The sequence below is a fragment of the Helianthus annuus genome, chromosome 13 (genome assembly GCF_002127325.2).
Source record: "Helianthus annuus cultivar XRQ/B chromosome 13, HanXRQr2.0-SUNRISE, whole genome shotgun sequence".
In the NCBI taxonomy this organism is placed as follows: domain Eukaryota; kingdom Viridiplantae; phylum Streptophyta; class Magnoliopsida; order Asterales; family Asteraceae; genus Helianthus; species Helianthus annuus.
The window spans coordinates 170674192-170693590 of NC_035445.2; the positions used below are offsets into that span (position 1 = coordinate 170674192).

At 35.6% G+C, this 19399-nt stretch overlaps 2 protein-coding genes across 2 annotated transcripts in view; both read left to right on the forward strand.

The window, feature by feature from the left end:
• The window catches only part of LOC110894040 (putative disease resistance RPP13-like protein 1), a 104325-nt gene that overhangs the window by 83960 nt on the left and 966 nt on the right, over positions 1-19399 (forward strand). The window contains exons 1-4 of the transcript XR_004876639.1: positions 16174-16306; positions 16977-17119; positions 17206-17334; positions 18354-18592. The gene's annotated coding sequence lies outside the window, so the exon portion shown is untranslated. Of the gene's footprint in view, positions 16307-16976; positions 17120-17205; positions 17335-18353; positions 18593-19399 lie in introns of the transcript that reaches the window.
• On the forward strand, positions 12065-16072 carry LOC118479248 (putative disease resistance protein At3g14460). The gene has a single exon (XM_035982482.1). It carries the CDS (start codon positions 12065-12067, stop codon positions 16070-16072), a length of 4008 nt encoding a protein of 1335 aa, XP_035838375.1.

Consider the following 19399-nt stretch of genomic DNA (forward strand, 5'->3'; position numbering starts at 1 on the left):
CAATTAAGAGATGATTTTGTATATTGTCATACTAGGCATGTTATTTTCTGGATTATAAATTAATTTGTTTGTCATATTGTGTAATTTTGTGTACGCATTTGTTTATCACGTTGTTTGTATAGTTTTGTGTAATCTGACGTTCTATTTTATTTCTTATTTTATTTCTTTGTGTTCATATTTTCATTCATGTTATTATTATATAATACATCAACATAACACGTCCACCAAACGGGTATTAAACTAGTTCTTTTTAAAGATTCTTAATGTCAAACATGTTAATGCACCTTTGGGTGATAAGTGCAAGGCTTCCAACATTTAGGGTCTTTATTGAACAATGTCCAAACTTTGTCCCTAAGAAGTTCCTAGGGAGAGCTTTATCCAAGGTTTGGAAAGAGTTTATGGTTAGAAAGAGTTTATGTTTAGAAAGAGTTTTGATAGTCAGAGTTTTTGTATAGACTAGATTTGTCTGAGTTTTGTAGCAAAAACTCTGTGCTTGCTTTGTGCTTTATGTTTTGTCCGGGCTTTCTATTTAGTGTGGAAAGTCCGGGTTTCACCTTGTATATATACTTTAATATGGAATAGACAAGGTAACGATTTCTGTGTGAATTTCTGTGCCCTAATCATTGTGCTTTTTGTCTGGCGGCGCTTTGTGTGAGTGACGTCATTCATCTTCATCAAGAATACTCTGTGTATTCTTGATTTCTCTCTCAAATCCTTGCATTCTTGTGTTCATCTACAGTGGTTGATCATCAGGTGGATTCCGCACACCTGTTGGTTGCTTTAGCTGAGTGAGATCTTGGATTAGGAGGCCTTACAAAACAAGCTAAAATTGATTACCATTCTTCAATATTCTAAGAAGCATTTATTAAGTTGTTATTTTTGTAACATTCTTGTTGATCTGGATTTGTAAAGCATTGAGTTTGACCACAATACTCTTGTCTTTTAAAAATTGCAGTTAAAGAAAGAAGATTTTCTATTAAGATTTCTGGAGAGATATAGGGCCGGTCCTGAGAATTTGTGTACCATGTTCGAGCTTGAAAAAACGTGCCCTTGGGCCTTAACGAAATTGGGTATTAAGCTCACTAAAGGTCTACACTTAACGCCAATGGGCTAATAACTAATCTAAACCATAAAAATAGTTTTGTAAGTGGGTCTATGTTGGTGTGTGTATGTGTATACCCCATTAATGTATTTTTTACATATACATATCGGATTTTTTTAAATAGCATGCTCTTCTAAATATCGGGCCCTGACCGGTGGTCCTCCCCACCCACCTCAACGCCGCCCATGGAGAGATGTAATGCAAATTCAGTTTATTTCCGGACCGATTTTGACTTTTATTTATATCCCCAAATTTAGTTATTTTGGTTGATTTTGTTTCCATTTCGTTCCCACCATTCACCATAAGCAATGTTGAGAGTTTGCCACATGAAGATTTTCATTCATCTCGTCTTCATAATTTTTACATGCTATTTCTCTTTCTCATGTTTAGTAAATACACTTCATTTAGCCTTATAGTAACAACTTTCCTATTAATTTCACTCTATTACGAAATTTTTATATTTTTATAAAATAAAAAGTTTGTATGTAAGTTTTTTTTATAAAAAGAAGCGGATTAACCCAACTTAATTATCGCTTACTTTATTTCGTTCCCACCATTCACCATAGGCAATCTTGAGAGTTTGCCACATGAAGATTTTCATTCATCCAGTCTTCATAATTTTTACACGCTATTTCTCATTCTCATGTATAGTAAAAAAAACACCAAACTACACTTCATTTAGCCTTATAGTAACAACTTTCCTATTAATTTCACTCTATTAAGAAATTCTTATATTTTTATAAAATTAAAAGTTTGTATGTAAGGTTTTTTTTTTTAAAGAAGTGGATTAACCCAACTTATCCCTTACTTTATTTATATTCTAATAACTCTATTATCAAGTAATACTAAGCTGGGCTAGTTTAAGATACCAAATGACCTTTTATAAATGGTACAAGTAATATGAAGTTGGGCTTGTTTAAGAAGGTGGACTGGGCCCAATGAACTTAATCAGCAGCAATAGCAGCCTATGTGACTCGTGAATCACAACACACTTCTTCCCTTCCGGCCACCACAGCAAATAATACTTCCGACGACATCAAAACGGCGTCGGAGAAGAAGAATATTATTACAGTTTCCATTCACTTCTCCAGCAGAGTTTCACTTCAGCTCTGATTTTCATGGGTTCAATGTAAATTCGCTTTAACCTAACTTAATTAAATGTCATTCTGTATTTTTTTTTTCATCAAGTGTGTGTTTCTGGTTTTACATTATGATTTTAGTCATTTATGATGAATATACAATGTGTATTTGAACTGCTTAATTAATAATTTAACCTAAATAAATACTACTACTGTCTGTGTTACTACTGGTTTGTTGGATTCAAAGTAGAATAGAATGTCTGTTTCTTTTTCACATGAATTTCTAATTTATAATTGCAGCTTCAAGGTCTTCTCTTCTCTTCACTGACACACACTGAGGTGTATGTCTCTGTTTTGATTTTTGAACCTTAGAAGTGATTATTAAATTAAAATTTCAAAATTAGTGACTTTATATGACTGGGTTGTTAAATTAATGTTCATTCTTATGCTGTCAGTTTACTGTTTCAGATGTTCTATCAAACTCTGCATTCATCACCTTTTTTGAGCTAATTGATTTGGCTGTGTAGGAGGATTCTTGAACTCTGTTATGCATTTTGATCTAGCTCATTGACTTGTATGGTTTGGTATAAGATGGACACGCTTGTGTATCCATCACGTGTATCCATGAGCGGGCCCACCTTATCAAGACTGTGTCACATGCCACTTGTACTTTTTTTGTGTGTTAAAAATGTACGTATATGACATTCGAGTGACAGTGTATAGTTTCAGCAGATTCTAGAGCTTACGGTTTTTAGACGTGCCAAAATGGGTTGGTAGACTGGGTTGAAACTGGAATAACAGGTCAAAATGAGTAAACTTTGTAATGGTCAAACATGTCGTGTATTGGGTTGACCCAAAAGTACTTTATGTCAAACATTTTAAATCTGTTTATATAAAGGATGAGTGTTTTCAAGACTCATATCTGATTACATAAACTATATTAGTTGGATATTGACCTATTTTTGGAGGTTTAACTCGTAAAGAGTACAGTTGGCGACTTTAATTTCAAAGTGTTTCATTATGAGTTACATTTTCGTGATTCAAAATGTAAATGGAACCACAAATTTGAGGTGAGCAATTGTACAAAATACATCTACATCCAAGCCATCATAGATAACTTTTGACCCGTTCAAGCCATTTTCAGTTTAATTACCCATTTGACGTTTGAGAAAATAAAGCATAGCCCCAATGTATACCGGTTCTTAAGTAGTGGATTGAAATTGTCATCAAATTCAAATTTTGGTTTGTACCCGTATTTTCTACGGTATCAAAAGATTCCCATATAAATCAAACCATTTTAGATGGTTCCAACAAACGTGGATCCAGCTCCCGAATTACGTGCTGCAACACAAGCTGGATCCAGGCTTCATGTGGTGACAGCTTTGGTGTCGCATCGAAAGGCCAGTTCACCAAAGAAGATGTTCTTACCAGAGCCTAGAAAAGACGCAATATCTTCATGCAGCTTTAAATGAAGTATCCTACACTTCCAACGGTATGCAATCTCAGATATAGCAATCTCTCATACTTTGTCTTAACCAGGCCTTTGACTAATCAAGATGGTTACTTATTAGAGGTTCAAATTGGAACGGATTGAGTCGATCAAAGCTTCTTTTTTTTTTTTTTGTCTAAAAAGTTTAGAAAAAATAAAGATTTAGTGGGTCAACAAAAGTTGCATTATTTCATTGATATTCTAATTTATATTTACTGAAATGATTAGGTTAATACATTTAGCACCCCTAGTCAAATGGATGGATGTCTCTATTAGACGGTAGGCCCATAGTCTATTAATAGACTATATGGGCCCATGGGCTCAGTTAGGTTTATAGGGATTACAAGTAACCCTAGAAACCTAACTGAGCCCGTGGGCCCATAGTCTAATAGTCTCATGGAGTAAAGAAAAACACATTACAGTAAACAGCAATCTTCATCAACATTACAGTAAACAGCAATCTTCATCAACATTGTTGTTTTGCTATTAAGACAATGGAATATAGATGCTCATTATAAGACCCGCTTAACTAATAACTTGTAAACTTTAAAGCCATATGACCCTATATGTCTGATCAGTTTGAGATAGAAAAAGGGAAAAACAAACCAAACCGACCCGTCTTGACATTCATAAGTAAATGAGTTGAAATTTTCCCCCATTCTCACAGTTTCCTACGAAATTTTATGTACAAGATAATATGATATGGTATGAAGGCAACAAGCTTTATATGCAGTTTTTGTTCTCTTAGTTTCACTTCTACTTGAAACTCTTTGTTATATGACTAAACTGCCCTGCTGCCTGTTTTGTATGGTGAGTTGGGCAAAATGCTAAAAATCCTACCTTTTTTTTCATGTAGTAAGGGCAAAATCTGGTAAGAAGCAATCATTAGAAGATATGCTGGTGGCAAGGTTGCACATTCTGCAGGAGCTTCAATGAGCTTGCCTTAAATAAGGTTTGTTTTAACATGCATACGTATTAAGTTTTTCTTAGAAAATTTTAATGTATTCATATCAGTTTTTATTTTGGAAAATTTTGGTTTTGACCATTATAGTCAAAGTAGGAGAGGTAAAAGAGCAAAGATGAAATATATGACTTGGTTCACCCAGCTGTGCAATGGGTCCGGCTGGGTCACCCTAAAATACAGAAAGATTTTACGGGTCAAATTGGGTTTGGAATTAAAAGAAACAAACGGGTGGAACGGGTTAGTGGGTTGAGAAGAAAAAAGAGACAGGTGGACCTAGTTAGAAAAAATATCGGGTTTTTTCACAAAAGCTTTTCTTTTTCTTCTCTCTAAACCTGAGATCGTCACTCTCACACAAAATTAGTTCTTAGAAAAATCTCACCAAACCACCATATTAGAAGCTTACAGATTCTCCTCTACTCTCGTCTCCTTTACGCACTATCTCTGTGTTCCGGTAAACTAGCGACGCCGACCACCATTAAGTTGGTGACATAGCAAACGACAGTGTTTCTGTCTTCCGGTAAACTAGCGACGCCGACCACCATAAAGTTGGTAACATATTAAACGACGGTGTTTCGATGTTATGCGGAGGTCGTAACGTAACGGATCGATGGTGTAACCGGTGAGTGTGTAAATGATCACTCAATGGCTGAGAGTTACGAACCCAAACGGGTTGACATATGCGAGAGATCAGTTGGAGCGATTACTGAATTGAAACCGCATGAATTATGAATCGTTGCTGCCTCACCAGAAGAAACAGAAACGATCATTGGTTGTTCTTTTCTCAATCAGTATGTTTTAATATTTGATTTGTGTTTATTTGCTATTTTTTTTCCCAAAATAAAACTGTTTTCTTTTAAGTTTAACTGAATTTTAGTTTTTCAATTAAAATGAATTTCTATTCAACATCTGTTACAATTTCAATTTCTATTTTATTTAAGAAAGCAAAGGTTTTACCGTAGGGAATAGAGATACTATTGCTGCTGGGTGCAGACATCAATCTGTAAAATGACTGTTCTAACCCAAACCCAATCTGCACGAACCCATTCTGATCTAAACCCAATCTGACCCAAACCAAAATGACCCTTTCCTTAACATGACCCTTTTGAGCTGCACCCATTCTGACCCGCTCATTTTGCCAGGCATAGGTATAAGCGCTATCTTTGTAAAGTTTGTTTAAGGTCTATAGTTTATTATGTAAGGGGTTTAGGGTGTCATTTAAGTAAATCGGTATATCTCAATCGCCTCATCGTTTGTTTCACGCAGGTTCAATATGTATAAGTAGGGAACGATTGTCAAGCATCATTTAGTAATCAGAAATTTAGTTTGTGTAAAATTCATTTGTTAATTTTGTTCTTATTCTTTCAATTCAATCAATTGTGTCGTTGATTACCAACAACCTTGTTAAAATGTATTTTTATCATAGACCGTCCAAGTATGGATGGAAACCCGAAATCTTGAAGAAAGGTGTAATGGAAGAGGCTCCCACTATAGTCTGCAGGCCCATCATCTCTCATATACAGCAAATTTTACGGCATGACAAATGAGTTATTAGGAAAAACATGTGATTGATTTATTGCCTTTTTTTAACTTTCTTTCAAGGTATATATTGATTTACTTTTCAAATTAAGGAGATTTATTGGGATCCTCATATTATTTACTTCCTTATCTAAAATTTTTGAGAATTTTTTGCGCTCTTTCTAGTAATCCTTGACTACTTTTTGCATGAGGAAAGAGAGTATGTGGTTTCTATCAATAATCCTTGACTACTTACTTTTTTTTTTTAATGGCAAATTTGGATCACTGACGGACCACTGAAGTATCATCGTGACATCGGCAGAACCACCCGATCATATCCATCTCCACTAGGCAATAATGCCTATACACCAATTCAAGAGGAAACCCAATAAATCTGGGAAAAACCCCCTTTGTGGGAATCGAACCCATGACCTAATTGTCATAAGCCTTATCCCACCACCAAGATACCACTAGGCCTACTTGAGAGTGGGACCAAAAAAGGAACTTGCAACACCTTTTGTCTTGTAAGAACTTGTTACATAATCTACTAGTCTTTCGTCGGAATATTCATATCCAACTCACTGTTCGCATCATCGATACCAGTTTTTGAAAATTATGCAAGGCCTGTGCTATAATTGGTTATCAATTTTCAGATAGGGATTGTTACTTGTTTTATTCATTTGACTTTTAACATGCTTTATGAATTCATATGGTTTTGGCTTTGAATGCTTTAGCATACATTCCCTAACTGGTTGCCAATTTTATTATTCGGATTTCAGTTTGTTTAATCCCTTTTATGTTAAAATTTGCAGAGATAAATACAAAGCATCAACAAACAAACAGAGTACAACAAAACCACAAACACTCAACTAAATTACACTAAAAAACACTACATTTTCTCTCTCCTTTTCAATTATATAATATTTATTTATACCTTTATCATTACCTTTTCTCTCTCCTCCACACACAACCACTTTGTAGGTCCCGATACGGATCGTCGGACTACGATGACTTCTTGTTTCGGGTGCCGTAACGAGTGCGGAATCCCCGTCGCGACACAAACCGAGCGAGAGAGCAAACACACAAACAAAGATTCAACGTTTAAAGCGTAAATGTGTATAGATCTGGAAGAGTTTGGTTACAAGAATGATACAAGAAATAATGCTCTCAAACTCTCAGATATGTGCTCTCTGTGTTCTCTTTACTTCTGTGACAGCAGGCTGTTTAAATAGACAATGCACAACAACCACAAACAGTGATATTGGCCACGAACCCTCAAGAAAGCCCACGAAGAGTCACTCTTTGTGGCTTGACTCTTCGTCCACCATAAGAAAGAAGCCTTCGTCGCAGGGAGAAGGACGAACCCTTCGATTAAACCCTTCGTGAGGAATGATAAAGGTTCGCGATGCATAGAGTGTTCGTCCAATACACTCTTGGTCAACATATAGTCTTTTATCCAAGATGAGTGTTCGTCCAAGGCATGAAGTCTTCGTCACATGAATGAATCAGGCCCAACAGAAACAAATGGCCCAAAATTGTATTAGATATACGTTGTCACTTGTCATGCAAGGCAAATTCAAATTCTTTTACTTTGCATGCATTTGATAAATTATTCACATTACATCATCATGACATCATCATGGTGATGTCATGGTGGTGATGATTGTTCGTGGTTCTTCGTACTTCGTGTGTCAATCTCTGGGGCGCACGAGGGAGGAATGTCGCAACGACGGGCTTGAGCTGAAACGACCCAAGTCGAACCGAACCGAGTCGCGTCCACATAATATGTATCCACACTTTCAAAATATATTAAAAAATTATAGGGGGTGAACAATGTCCTCTAAATATAACAGTAACATTTTCTCTCTCCTCCGCTCACAACCACTCTTTATATTCTTTATATTATAAAAACTCCACACAAAGAATTTAATGGAATGGATGTGAATGCTCTAAAGTGGTGAGCAAATGCCAACAACCGACCCGATACCTGAAAACAGTATAAACTGATACCCGAAAACAATACCCTATCTAATACCTCGGTTCCGGTTCTCCATCAGTTCGGTTCCATGGTTCTCGGGTAGGAGAACCAAACCTGAATTGATGTTTATATCTTTCTCTGTTTCTCAAACCTACAATCACATCATTAATGTTTCATTCGATCAGCTGTAGTTAGATTTCTGCAGTGAATCAAGATGTGCTCCATTGACATTCCACTCTAAAATACGGCTTCACATTGGATGTTAGAAATAAAGGTACGTCATGTGAATCAAGAATGTTTAATTGTTTTCGATTCTTTGTGTTGTGTATAAATTTGGTTAGGTTTCTTGATTAATAGGTAGTGTATGATTATTATGAACTTGATGGGTTATGCTTGATTATAATGGTTAGTGTAATATATGATGTCGAAATGTTTGCACACCAAATGTTCGATTAAATGTCCAAGTGAAAAGTATTATAAGAAAAGATTAAATTATTATAAACGATATCCAAAAAATTAATTCAATGCTTCATGAATAAAAAATCCAAAACATATCCAATAACTAAAACACAAAACCAAACAAATGTAATAATCCAAAAGAAACGCGATAAATTCAACAAAGAAACTTAAATCAAAATTACTTTACTTTCTTTCGTCTATTCAATAATCGTATTCAGCTACTGCTTAATCGACCTCAATATTCATGTGATCCGGTTCCACCCTAACAGGAAACATTATGAATCCTAAGAACCGATTTCAGAACCTACCAGATACGGTTCGGGTCGGGTTGGGTCGGTCTGAGTCTTTTTTCGGTTCGGTTCTCGGGTAATTTCGGTCCGAATCCAATTATGCTCAGCCCTAAGCTCAACTAGGAACATGTATTTAGGAGGTATGGTATAACTATGCAACTGTGTTCGTTTACACTAAATCAAGTCAAATAATGAATGCCATTTATGGCTTTTGAATTACAGTTGATATTAAAAACTGAATGAAAATTAAAACAATGTTTAGTTTATAGTCATTCAAGCATAATAAAACAATTTCTTTTAATCGGACTATGGGTGACACAACAATAAACAACTTTTCTAAGTGTTGGTAACTTGAAATGAATAATAATAGTCCCTAAAATATTATAAAAAATTAAAAAGTACCAACCAAGTCCTTATGTTGCTAACATCTATACATAGGAATGAGTGTGGTATCGGATCGGTATCCGTAAAAAAAGGGGGAAATGGTTACCGGTAGTGAATATACCGGTACGGTACCTATTTTGGTTGATTTACCGTTAAATGTTAAATATCGGTACCGGTACCGAAAAATGGAAAAAATGGGTACCGGTACTGAACTTAACGGTACGGTAACGGTTCCTAGTACCAAATGCTCATTCCTAGCTATATATACCTACTTCTTACAAAAGAATTATTAAAATATGTTGACCAAGAGGACCAAGAACATGGATAGAGAGGTAACCTGAATTAAGTTGTAGAAATCAAAGCAAGTCTTCAATGAATGGAAGATTTCAAAGTTTTTTATGCGGATATGTTTACATCAATCGATTTGCATATATTGCTTTGATTATTTTATTTTTTCTTTTCACCCAGACGTGACAAAAATGTAAAGTGATTATGACTCGACTTCACATAAGAAAAAAAATATCGGCATGGTTGGTGAAGTAGATTGTTAATGCGCACTTACCAAGTGGTTGATGATGTGGAATACGACACTAACAAAACTGACGAGTTAGATTGTGGAATAAAAAAAAAATAAAAGAGTAAACTGTCATTTTGGTCCCTGTAGTTTGGTCACTTTTGCCACTTTAGTCCAAAACTCAAACCTTTTGCATCTGGGTCCCTGTGGTTTCAGTTTTATTGCATTTTGGTTCAAAAATGAAATCATATCATATTTTTCTTATAAAATCCTGCTATTTTGTCCTTTTCCTCAGGGCCAAAATGGTCATTTCTTTTTTTTTTAAATAAATACCAGATTTTATAAGACAAATATGACCTGCTTTGCCCCAGAGGAAAAGGACTAAATTGCAGGATTTTATAAGACAAATATGACCTGCTTTATTTTTGGACCAAAATGGCAATAAAACTGAAACCACAGGGACCCAGATGCAAAAGGTTTGAGTTTTGGACTAAAGCGGCAAAAGTGACCAAACCTCAGGGACCAAAATGGCCGTTTACACAAAATAAAAACTAACGTGAATTGTTAAATAAGTATATTGCAAATAAGTAACTTATATTTTGCTAAAACTAACTTTCAATCTTATTAATGTGATAGAAAATGTTTGATTTCTATCATTAGGAAATGCAATTTTTATGTACCATGTTTTATACTTGCCCTTTGTTTTTATTGTAGCGTTCCATATTTAAAAAAATCAATTGCAAAGTCTCATATTTGCTCATTAAAAATCGCTGAGATTCTTGTAAAAACTTAGAGAAATATTACAATATATCAGTTTTATTACAATAACTTCTTAATTATATGCCAATCAAATCTATTTATTTTTATAATTAAACATTTGAAAACGTATTATTGTGTTTTCTAGTAACAATCATCATGTAAATGTCAAATTAATCTCTGACTTGAAACTAAGGGCTTTCTTTGGGTTTTGGATTAAAAAAAAACAGTCAATTAAGAAAAACTTAACCAACAACCATGAACAGGTTATATAACACAACTTTTTGCTCATAGAGCTTAAAATAATTGCCCACTATGCAAAAGCATCCTTCTTTTCAAAAAGCAAAACAATTAAAAGCAATTAGTGTCGGCAACTTAATATAAAGTGATACACGTTCATATGAATAATAATAATAATCAATTACTCCATTATGAAAAGTAAGGAATATTAACAATTAAAAGCAATTGGTTGAATGACTAAAAAGAATGCTCTTTCTTATCTCCACTCATTCTTGTCTCCAATCAGACCACTCCCATCTTCTCTCCACTCATCTTATTTACCTACATTCATTCATTCATACCATACAAACCAAAAACTACTCTCATTCCAATTTCCAGCTTTTTCAGTTAAAATCTGGTCAGGTTTTTTTAAATTGTTATAATAGAACGTTAAAAAATCATTTCGCCCTTCATTGAAAGGGAGAAAAAAGACAAAAAGTTGGATGTTAACTGAAAAAATCTACTCTCATTCCAATTTCCAGTTTACATCTTCACTGTTAGTTAAAAATGGCTGAAGCAGCTGCTGCTGCTCTCGTCAAAGTCATTTTTGAGAAGCTAGCTGATGAAGCCTTCAAGAGATATGCTAGCTCTCAGAATATACACTCAGAGCTCAAGCAATGGGGATCACGTTGTCCCAGATCCAATCTCTGCTGAATGACGCTACTCAAGGAAACAACTCATGAATCTGTCATTTCCTTAATTAGTTAAATATAGTTTACATAAATAAATAAATAAATAAAAATTGGGATGGTACTTTGGGTCATGACCACACGGGTGGTAGATTTGAGTGATGGATGAGAGTGGGACGACATGGCGCTAACGTAAAGGGTTATGGTGATCATGAGGGTTATGACCACACCCTATATCCTTATTAATGATGACTATTCAATGAGTACTTAGAACTGCGTCAGAATTTAATAATCTAAATATTATACTAAAATATTCATTAAAAAATCGATGAGCTTAAATACAGCCACAATACACGGGAAAGCATGTGCATGTAAAGTAACCGTTGGCAACTTGAAATTACTTTTATTCCATTAATTATTATAAAACACACTAACCAAGAGCTTGTCATGTGGCTGACACCTATGCCTTACAAAAGAATTGTTAAAAAATGTCCACTAGCTAAGCAAGAACATGGATACAATCACTACAAGCAGCTGTGAGTTCTATCAGTATCTACACTCTTTTCATTCTATCAATATCACACATACCAAATATTCTCCTTTTTCATCTTCACTGTTAGTTAACAATGGCTGAAACTGCTGCCTCTGCCCTCCTCAGTGTCATTTTTGAGAAGCTAGCTGATGAAGCCTTCAAGAAATTTGCTCGCTCTCAGAAAATTGATTCTGAGCTCAATGAACTGCAGAGCACACTCTCCCATATCCAAGATCTGCTTACTGATGCTTCTGAGAAAGAAATAACCGAAAAATCTGTTAAACAATGGCTCAACAGTCTCCAACATTTGGCTTACGACATCGACGATGTACTAGATGATGTGGCTACGGAAGCTATGCGTCGTGAGCTGACCCAGGAATCGGGAGCAATCACCAGCAAGGTAAGAGACCTCATAGTCCCAACTTGCTGCACAAAATTCTCACTAAGTCAACGTCTGCATCACAAGTTAGATAGCATCAACACCAAGTTACAACATCTAGAGAACCAAAAGGGTGATCTTGGTTTGATTGTGAAAAATGAAAAGCCAAAAAATAACAATAGAGGAAACGAAACCTCCTTGCTAGAATCTGAAGTTGTTGGGCGAGAAAGTGAGAAAGAAAAATTGCTCAACAAGCTGTTGCAGGATGAGCCATGTAAGGAAAACTTCAGCGTCTTACCCATAGTCGGTATGGGTGGGGTTGGTAAGACCACTCTAGCTAGATTTTTGTACAATGATGCACAAGTGAAGGGTCGGTTTGAACTCCACGCATGGGTTTGTGTCTCTGATGATTTTGATATCTCTAAGATAACCAAAACCATCTTTCAAGCTGTGTCCAACGAAAACCGGGAATTTGCTGATCTAAATCAGCTTCAAGTGGCTCTTAAAGAGAAACTTAAGGACAAATGGTTTCTACTAGTACTAGATGATGTGTGGCATGAAAACTTTGATGACTGGGAAAACCTAGTGCTCCCATTTCATTCAGGGGCTCGTGGAAGTAAGGTAATCATGACATCTCGCAAGGAGCAATTGCTTAAGATGCTAGGTTTTGATAATCTAGACCATCTTGAGACTTTGTCATCTGAAGATGCTTTGTCTTTATTTGCTTTACATGCATTGGGTGTAGACAACTTTGATTCGCACCCAACACTCAGACCAAAGGGTGAGCGTATTGTGGAAAAGTGTGGTCGTTTGCCTTTGGCTTTAAAGGCAATTGGAAGGCTATTGAGAAGTAAAACAGATGAAGAAAAATGGGATGAGGTGTTGAATAGTAAGATATGGGATTCAAAAAGTGTTGGTGATCTTTCTGCAGATTGGAAGGTGATTTTTCCTGCCCTTATGTTAAGCTACCATGAACTTTCTTCAAATTTGAAGCGGTTGTTTGCATATTGCTCCTTGTTTCCTAAGGACTTTTTGTTTGACAAAAAAGAGTTAGTCCTGTTGTGGCTGGCCGAAGGGTTTTTGTACAAATCAAATGCAGCCAAGTCACCAGAACGCCTTGGTTATGAATATTTTGAAGAGTTGTTATCAAGGTCATTTTTTCAACAATCACCAAATGAGGAACCGTTATTTGTGATGCATGACCTGATGAATGATTTGGCCACATTTGTTGCCGGAGAGTTCTTTTCAAGGGATGACAATCGGATGGCGACGGAAGATTTAGCAAGGTACCGCCACATGTCATTTATTCGTGATGAATATGTAGCTTACCACAAGTTTGAGGCCTTCAAGAGAGCTAAAGGTTTGAGAACATTGTTAGCAGTATATGTTGGGGTGGATCAATGGGGGGACCAGTTCTACTTATCGAGCAAGATTTTGGTTGACTTACTTCCTGAGTTACCGTTATTAAGGGTTCTTAGTTTGAGTCGTTTTCATATAAGTGAGGTACCCAATTCCATTGGTAGTTTGAAGCACCTGAGGTATCTTAATCTATCTAAAACTGATATCAAAGAGTTGCCGGAAAATGTTGGTAATCTTTATAATTTAGAAACATTGATAGTTTTTGGATGTGGGAGGTTGACCAAGTTGCCTAAAAGCTTTTTAAAGCTAAAAAAGTTGAGGCATTTTGATATGAGAGATACTCCATGTCTGAAAAAGTTGCCCTTGGGGATTGGTGAGTTGAAAAGCCTACAGACTCTCACTAGGATCATCATTGCTGAAAACAATGGCTTTGCAATTACTGAGCTTAAGGGATTAAAGGATCTCCATGGGGAAATTTCCATAGAGGGGTTGAACAAAGTACAAAGCTCAATGCATGCACGAGAGGCGAACTTATCTTTAAAAGGGATTAATAAGTTAGAGTTGAAATGGGATGATGTTTCAGGAAGGGAAACACTTGAGAAGGAGATTCTCAATGAGTTAAAGCCCCATAGTGATAAGTTGAAGATGCTTGAGGTTAAGTATTATAAGGGAATAGAGTTTCCAAATTGGGTTGGGGATTCGTCTTTTCATCAATTGGTTCATGTGTCGCTATGGGGTTGTAGAAAATGTACATCTCTACCGCTGCTTGGGCGGTTACCTTCACTTAAGGAGTTGTTGATTCAAGGAATGGATGATGTTAAAGTCATAAGTTTGGAGTTAAGTAGGAGTGCTGATGTTACCTTCCCTTCACTTGAAATTCTAAAGTTTGTAGATATGTCGAGTTGGGAGGTATGGTCAACCAATAGCGAGGTAATGTTTCCATGCCTTCGAGAGCTTCAAATAAGAAATTGTCCCAATTTGATTGATGTCTCACTTGAAGCATTACCTTCACTAAGAGTATTAACAATATATAAATGTTGTGAAAGTGTGCTGAGAAGTCTGGTTCAAGCAGCTTCATCAACCACTAAATTGGAAATAAGATCAATTTTAGGGCTTACGGATGAGGTGTGGAGAGGTGTCATAGTGAATTTTGGGGCGGTTGAAGAGCTATGCATACAATGGTGTGATGAGATAAGATACCTATGGGAATCAGATGCAGAGGCAAGTAAAGTTCTTGTAAATTTAAAGGAATTGAAGGTATGGGAATGTAAAAATTTGGTGAGTTTAGGAGAGAAAGTGGAGGATGAGGATAACATTGGGAGCAACCTCATATTATCATCTCTTAGGATGTTGTATATAGATTCATGTGAAAGTATGGAGCGTTTGTGTTGTCCAAATAGCATTGAGAGTTTAGTTATCGAAAGGTGTGGTTCAGTTAGAGATGTCTCCTTCCCAAGAGCAACAACAACAGGTGGAGGAGGGCAGAGTCTCAAGTCACTTACTATACATGATTGTGAAAATCTGAAATCAATAAATCAATTGAGTAACTCCACTCACCTCACCTCTTTGTCAATAACTTATTGTGAAAACATGGAGTTATTTTCTGATCTTCATCAGCTATCAAATCTCACCTCGTTGAGAATACAAGGTTGTAAAAGCATAGAGACATTTTCTGACCTTGAGCTATCAAAGCTCACCAGGTTGGAAATAGCAGGTTGTGAAAGCATAGAGTCATTTCCTAACCTCCATCTGCCAAATCTCACAGAACTGGAGATAGAAGGTTGCAAAAACATGAAGGCATTTGGTGACCTGCAGCTACCAAATCTAATCAGATGGTGGATAATAGATTGTGAAAATCTGGAGTCATTTCCTGACCTTCAGCTATCCAATCTCACCATGTTAAAAGAAGTGTATATCAGAGAGTGTCCAATGATTGATGGCTCCTTTCCTCGTGGGCTTTGGCCTCCCAATTTGTGTCTCCTTAGAATAGGGGGGTTGAAAAAGCCCATCTCAGAATGGGGCAATCAGAATTTCCCAGCTTCCCTTGTTGACCTAATGTTATGCAATGAACCTGATGTGAGGAATTTTAGTCAATTGTCCCACATTTTCCCTTCTTCTCTTACATCTCTGGACATATCCAAATTTGATAATCTGGAATCAGTTTCAACGGGACTCCAACACCTCACATCTCTTCAACATCTCTGGATTAGGTATTGCCCAAAGGTGAACGATCTACCAGAGACGCTGTTACCTTCACTTTTGAGTTTGAGTATAAGTAATTGCCCAAAATTGAAAGAAAGGTGTGCAGAAAGAGGCTCCCACTACTGGCCACTCATCTCTCATATCCCCTGCATCGAAATATAAGAGACTAATTGAAAGAAAGGTAGTTGTTAATTAAATAGCAATTGTTTGTTACGTGGTTTAAATAAATAACCCTTACCTTCTTCTTGTTTCTCTGTAGTCACCGAGAAGAGATTCCATGCCGTGAATACCCAATCACCAGAGGAAAAACGATATCATACAACCATCTTCACATCCTATCGGATTTCTAAACCCATCACAGCCGACCGACATCCCCTGCATCTACATGGACGGCAGGTACTTGTGCGTGTTTTTTTTTTTTTTTTTTTTTTTTTTTTTTGTTGGAATAGGATTTGTTGCTCAAAACCTAAAATTGAATTTTAACGATGACATTAATTTATATGTTGAAATCAGTTTTCATGAGTTTGGAACTCATTTCACAATCTGTACTAATTTTGACTTTCGTCAGTTAATTAAACTTGCCAATGAATTATTATTATTATTATTATTATTATTATTATTATTATTATTATTATTATTATTATTATTGTTATTATTATTATTATTATTATTGTTATTATTATTATTATTGTTATTGTTTTGTTTGTTGATCTTGCTTTTGTAGATTGGTTTCTAGTTTATCCGATGGATGTGAGTTGACTTTAGTTAGGGTTTTTGTGTGGTTTGTAGAATTATTGAAGTGTTATAGTAATAGATAATGAAATTTGATTGAAGTTACTTCGAGTCTCGATTACAAAGTTGAATCTGATTCAGAAGTTGGAAGATACAAATTAGGGTTTAGATCTGCATTTGGTTTGATTAATTTAGGCATTCTGTTTACTGTGGAGTTATGATAAAGAAAACATACATAGCTAATTTCATTAATTGTATTAATACTTGATATGAAGTCTGTGAATAACTTATATATTACAACTAAAGGATCTTCTGGGTGATGGAACATTCACAGTTGACCAGGTCAGATTCAAGAACAGAGAAAAGTCTCAAGGTGTCAATTTTCAGGGAAAGTATCTTGAGTAAAGTGCCGTAAAACTCGCGCATATAATTACTGATGAATCAGCTAATAACAGACAAAGTGTCGATGACATAAGTGTAAGTTCCTTTTAAGTCAACAACATTTGACTACCCCATAATATAACAAACTGGTTTTGATTATTAGTATTCATGATATAACACAGGATTTATTCATGAAAATCAGTTGGATTCAATATTCAAAGTGAAGGTCTTAAGAAATTGTCAAATATCGGACCAGAGGCTAAGTTAAAGGAAAGGGTCAAAGTGCTTGATGATGGACAACATCATTTCTGGTAAGCTTATACTTTTTTCCCATTAAATTATGGGTGGGTTGGATAACAAGTAAAAACAGGTTCGGGTTAATAATATTGTTGACTTTTTAGTAGGGTTGAACTGAGGCGGCTTGGAGTGTTGGACTCTGGTACAAACATTTTAATTTTCTTTTGACCTTATGACCTTATAGTCGTCTAAACTTTTTCTAAAGGAGTGTTTAAAAAGTAACATGTGTTTTGATTATGTTTTAATAATTTTAGAACCACTTGTATGGTTGTTCCTATTCTTTGTATGTTTTGGGGTAAAATGTAAATAAGGTTCCCCCTCCTAATATATATTTTTTGCCTAAAAGATCACAGAATTATATTTTTTGAGCCCATCAAAATATCACAGAATTATATTACACACATATTATTTGGTTAAGACCATAGCTTATTTGTTGTATATTATTGAATTGAATATAAAATAAATAGAGGTTGGCTTCTATACAAGACGAGTCTTGTATGAAGCATACGTGAGTATTTAAGCCATCGATCTTTTTAAGATCTATGGCTCAAAGTAATCCAGTGGCATTTTCGTAAATATGAGATACAAACAATTAAAGAAACAAATAACAAAAGGGTATTCTAGTCCTTTCCCACTTGAACTCCTTCCCCCTTGATTTTCAAATGGCTATAAGTTTTTCGTACGTTAATATTTTTTTTAATCATATTGAACGTGTAATCACGTAGTGGATTTATACTGAATGTGTAATCACGTAATAAGTATTCAAAATCACATAGTCATGTGCTGGGTATTCAAAATCACGTAGTCATGTGCTGGGTATTCAAAATCACGTAATGAACTAACGGGTATTCAAAATCCTATAATTGTTTTAATGAAACTATAGCAACGAGGTGCTCGAATTAAAGAGAATGAAATACTCGTTAATACGGTGTAATTTAAAAAAAATTAACGTATAAAAGAGTTATATCCGTTAATGGGTTAGGCCATTAATATCAAAGTGTAATGTTTGACCCTTGAAGTTTTTTAATTGCAGTTGAAGAAAGAAGATATTCTGCAAATCAAGAACACACATCCAAAATACTTCATAATTGGTGGAAAGGAGGCTACATCTATTTCCATTATTTGGTTCATTTACATGCTCTGCAAACATCCTGAGATTCAAGATATGGTTGAATAAGAAATCAAAGAAGCAACAAACATGAGAAACAAATTCAAGATAAGCTTCATGTAACTTGGAACAAAACTCTCGCGAGTCTATCCTGCATCTCAGTGGTATGCAACTCAAATATTTAGCAATTTCTTATTCTTTAACTTAACCAAAACTTTGACTAATTAACATGGTTACTAGTAGTTGTTGGAGTCGTTCAAAATGGATCGGATTCGATCAATCCAAAGAACTTTTTGTCTAAATTTATATAAAAATAATTATTATTATTATTATTGTTATGGGTGAAATTCTGAGCCCATATCCTGGAAAATATCTTGATATATATCTTGTTTATGTAGTATCTGTTCACATCCAGGATGCTAGTTCAGGATATTGGTAACATCCTGAATGGTATCCTCAGGATAACTAATGGATTATGTGCAGGTACGTGGGTTAGAAGCTAGCAACGTTAACAAGACTTATTCCACGGAAGACTCGGTCCAAGTCGTTCAAATGAAGACGTTGAAGCCGTATCACTCGGTCCATAACGTTCATAATGGAATATTCGGAGTAGCCCATATTTGTAGGGATTATTGTTTGTAATTCATTACAGATCATCTAGGACATCACAATCACACTCGCTACACTCTAACACTTGCTCTCTAGCAATTTTCGCTTTCATACAAATTCATTGTAACACTTAGCGATCTGATCTATATCCTGCACTGTATCCTGAAGTTTAAAGCAATAAGAAGAACAAGGCAGCTGCGATTGTCAGCTCCCGAGGTTTTATGCCGGCGATCTAGATTGATCAAGGGCTTTCCTCGTACATCTCGTGTCAACCCCTTTACTTTTTGCTCATTGTTCGATCGTAGATACAGCTCAATATCCTGGGCCGTATCCTAAATACTGTTTTTCCAAACAACATAACC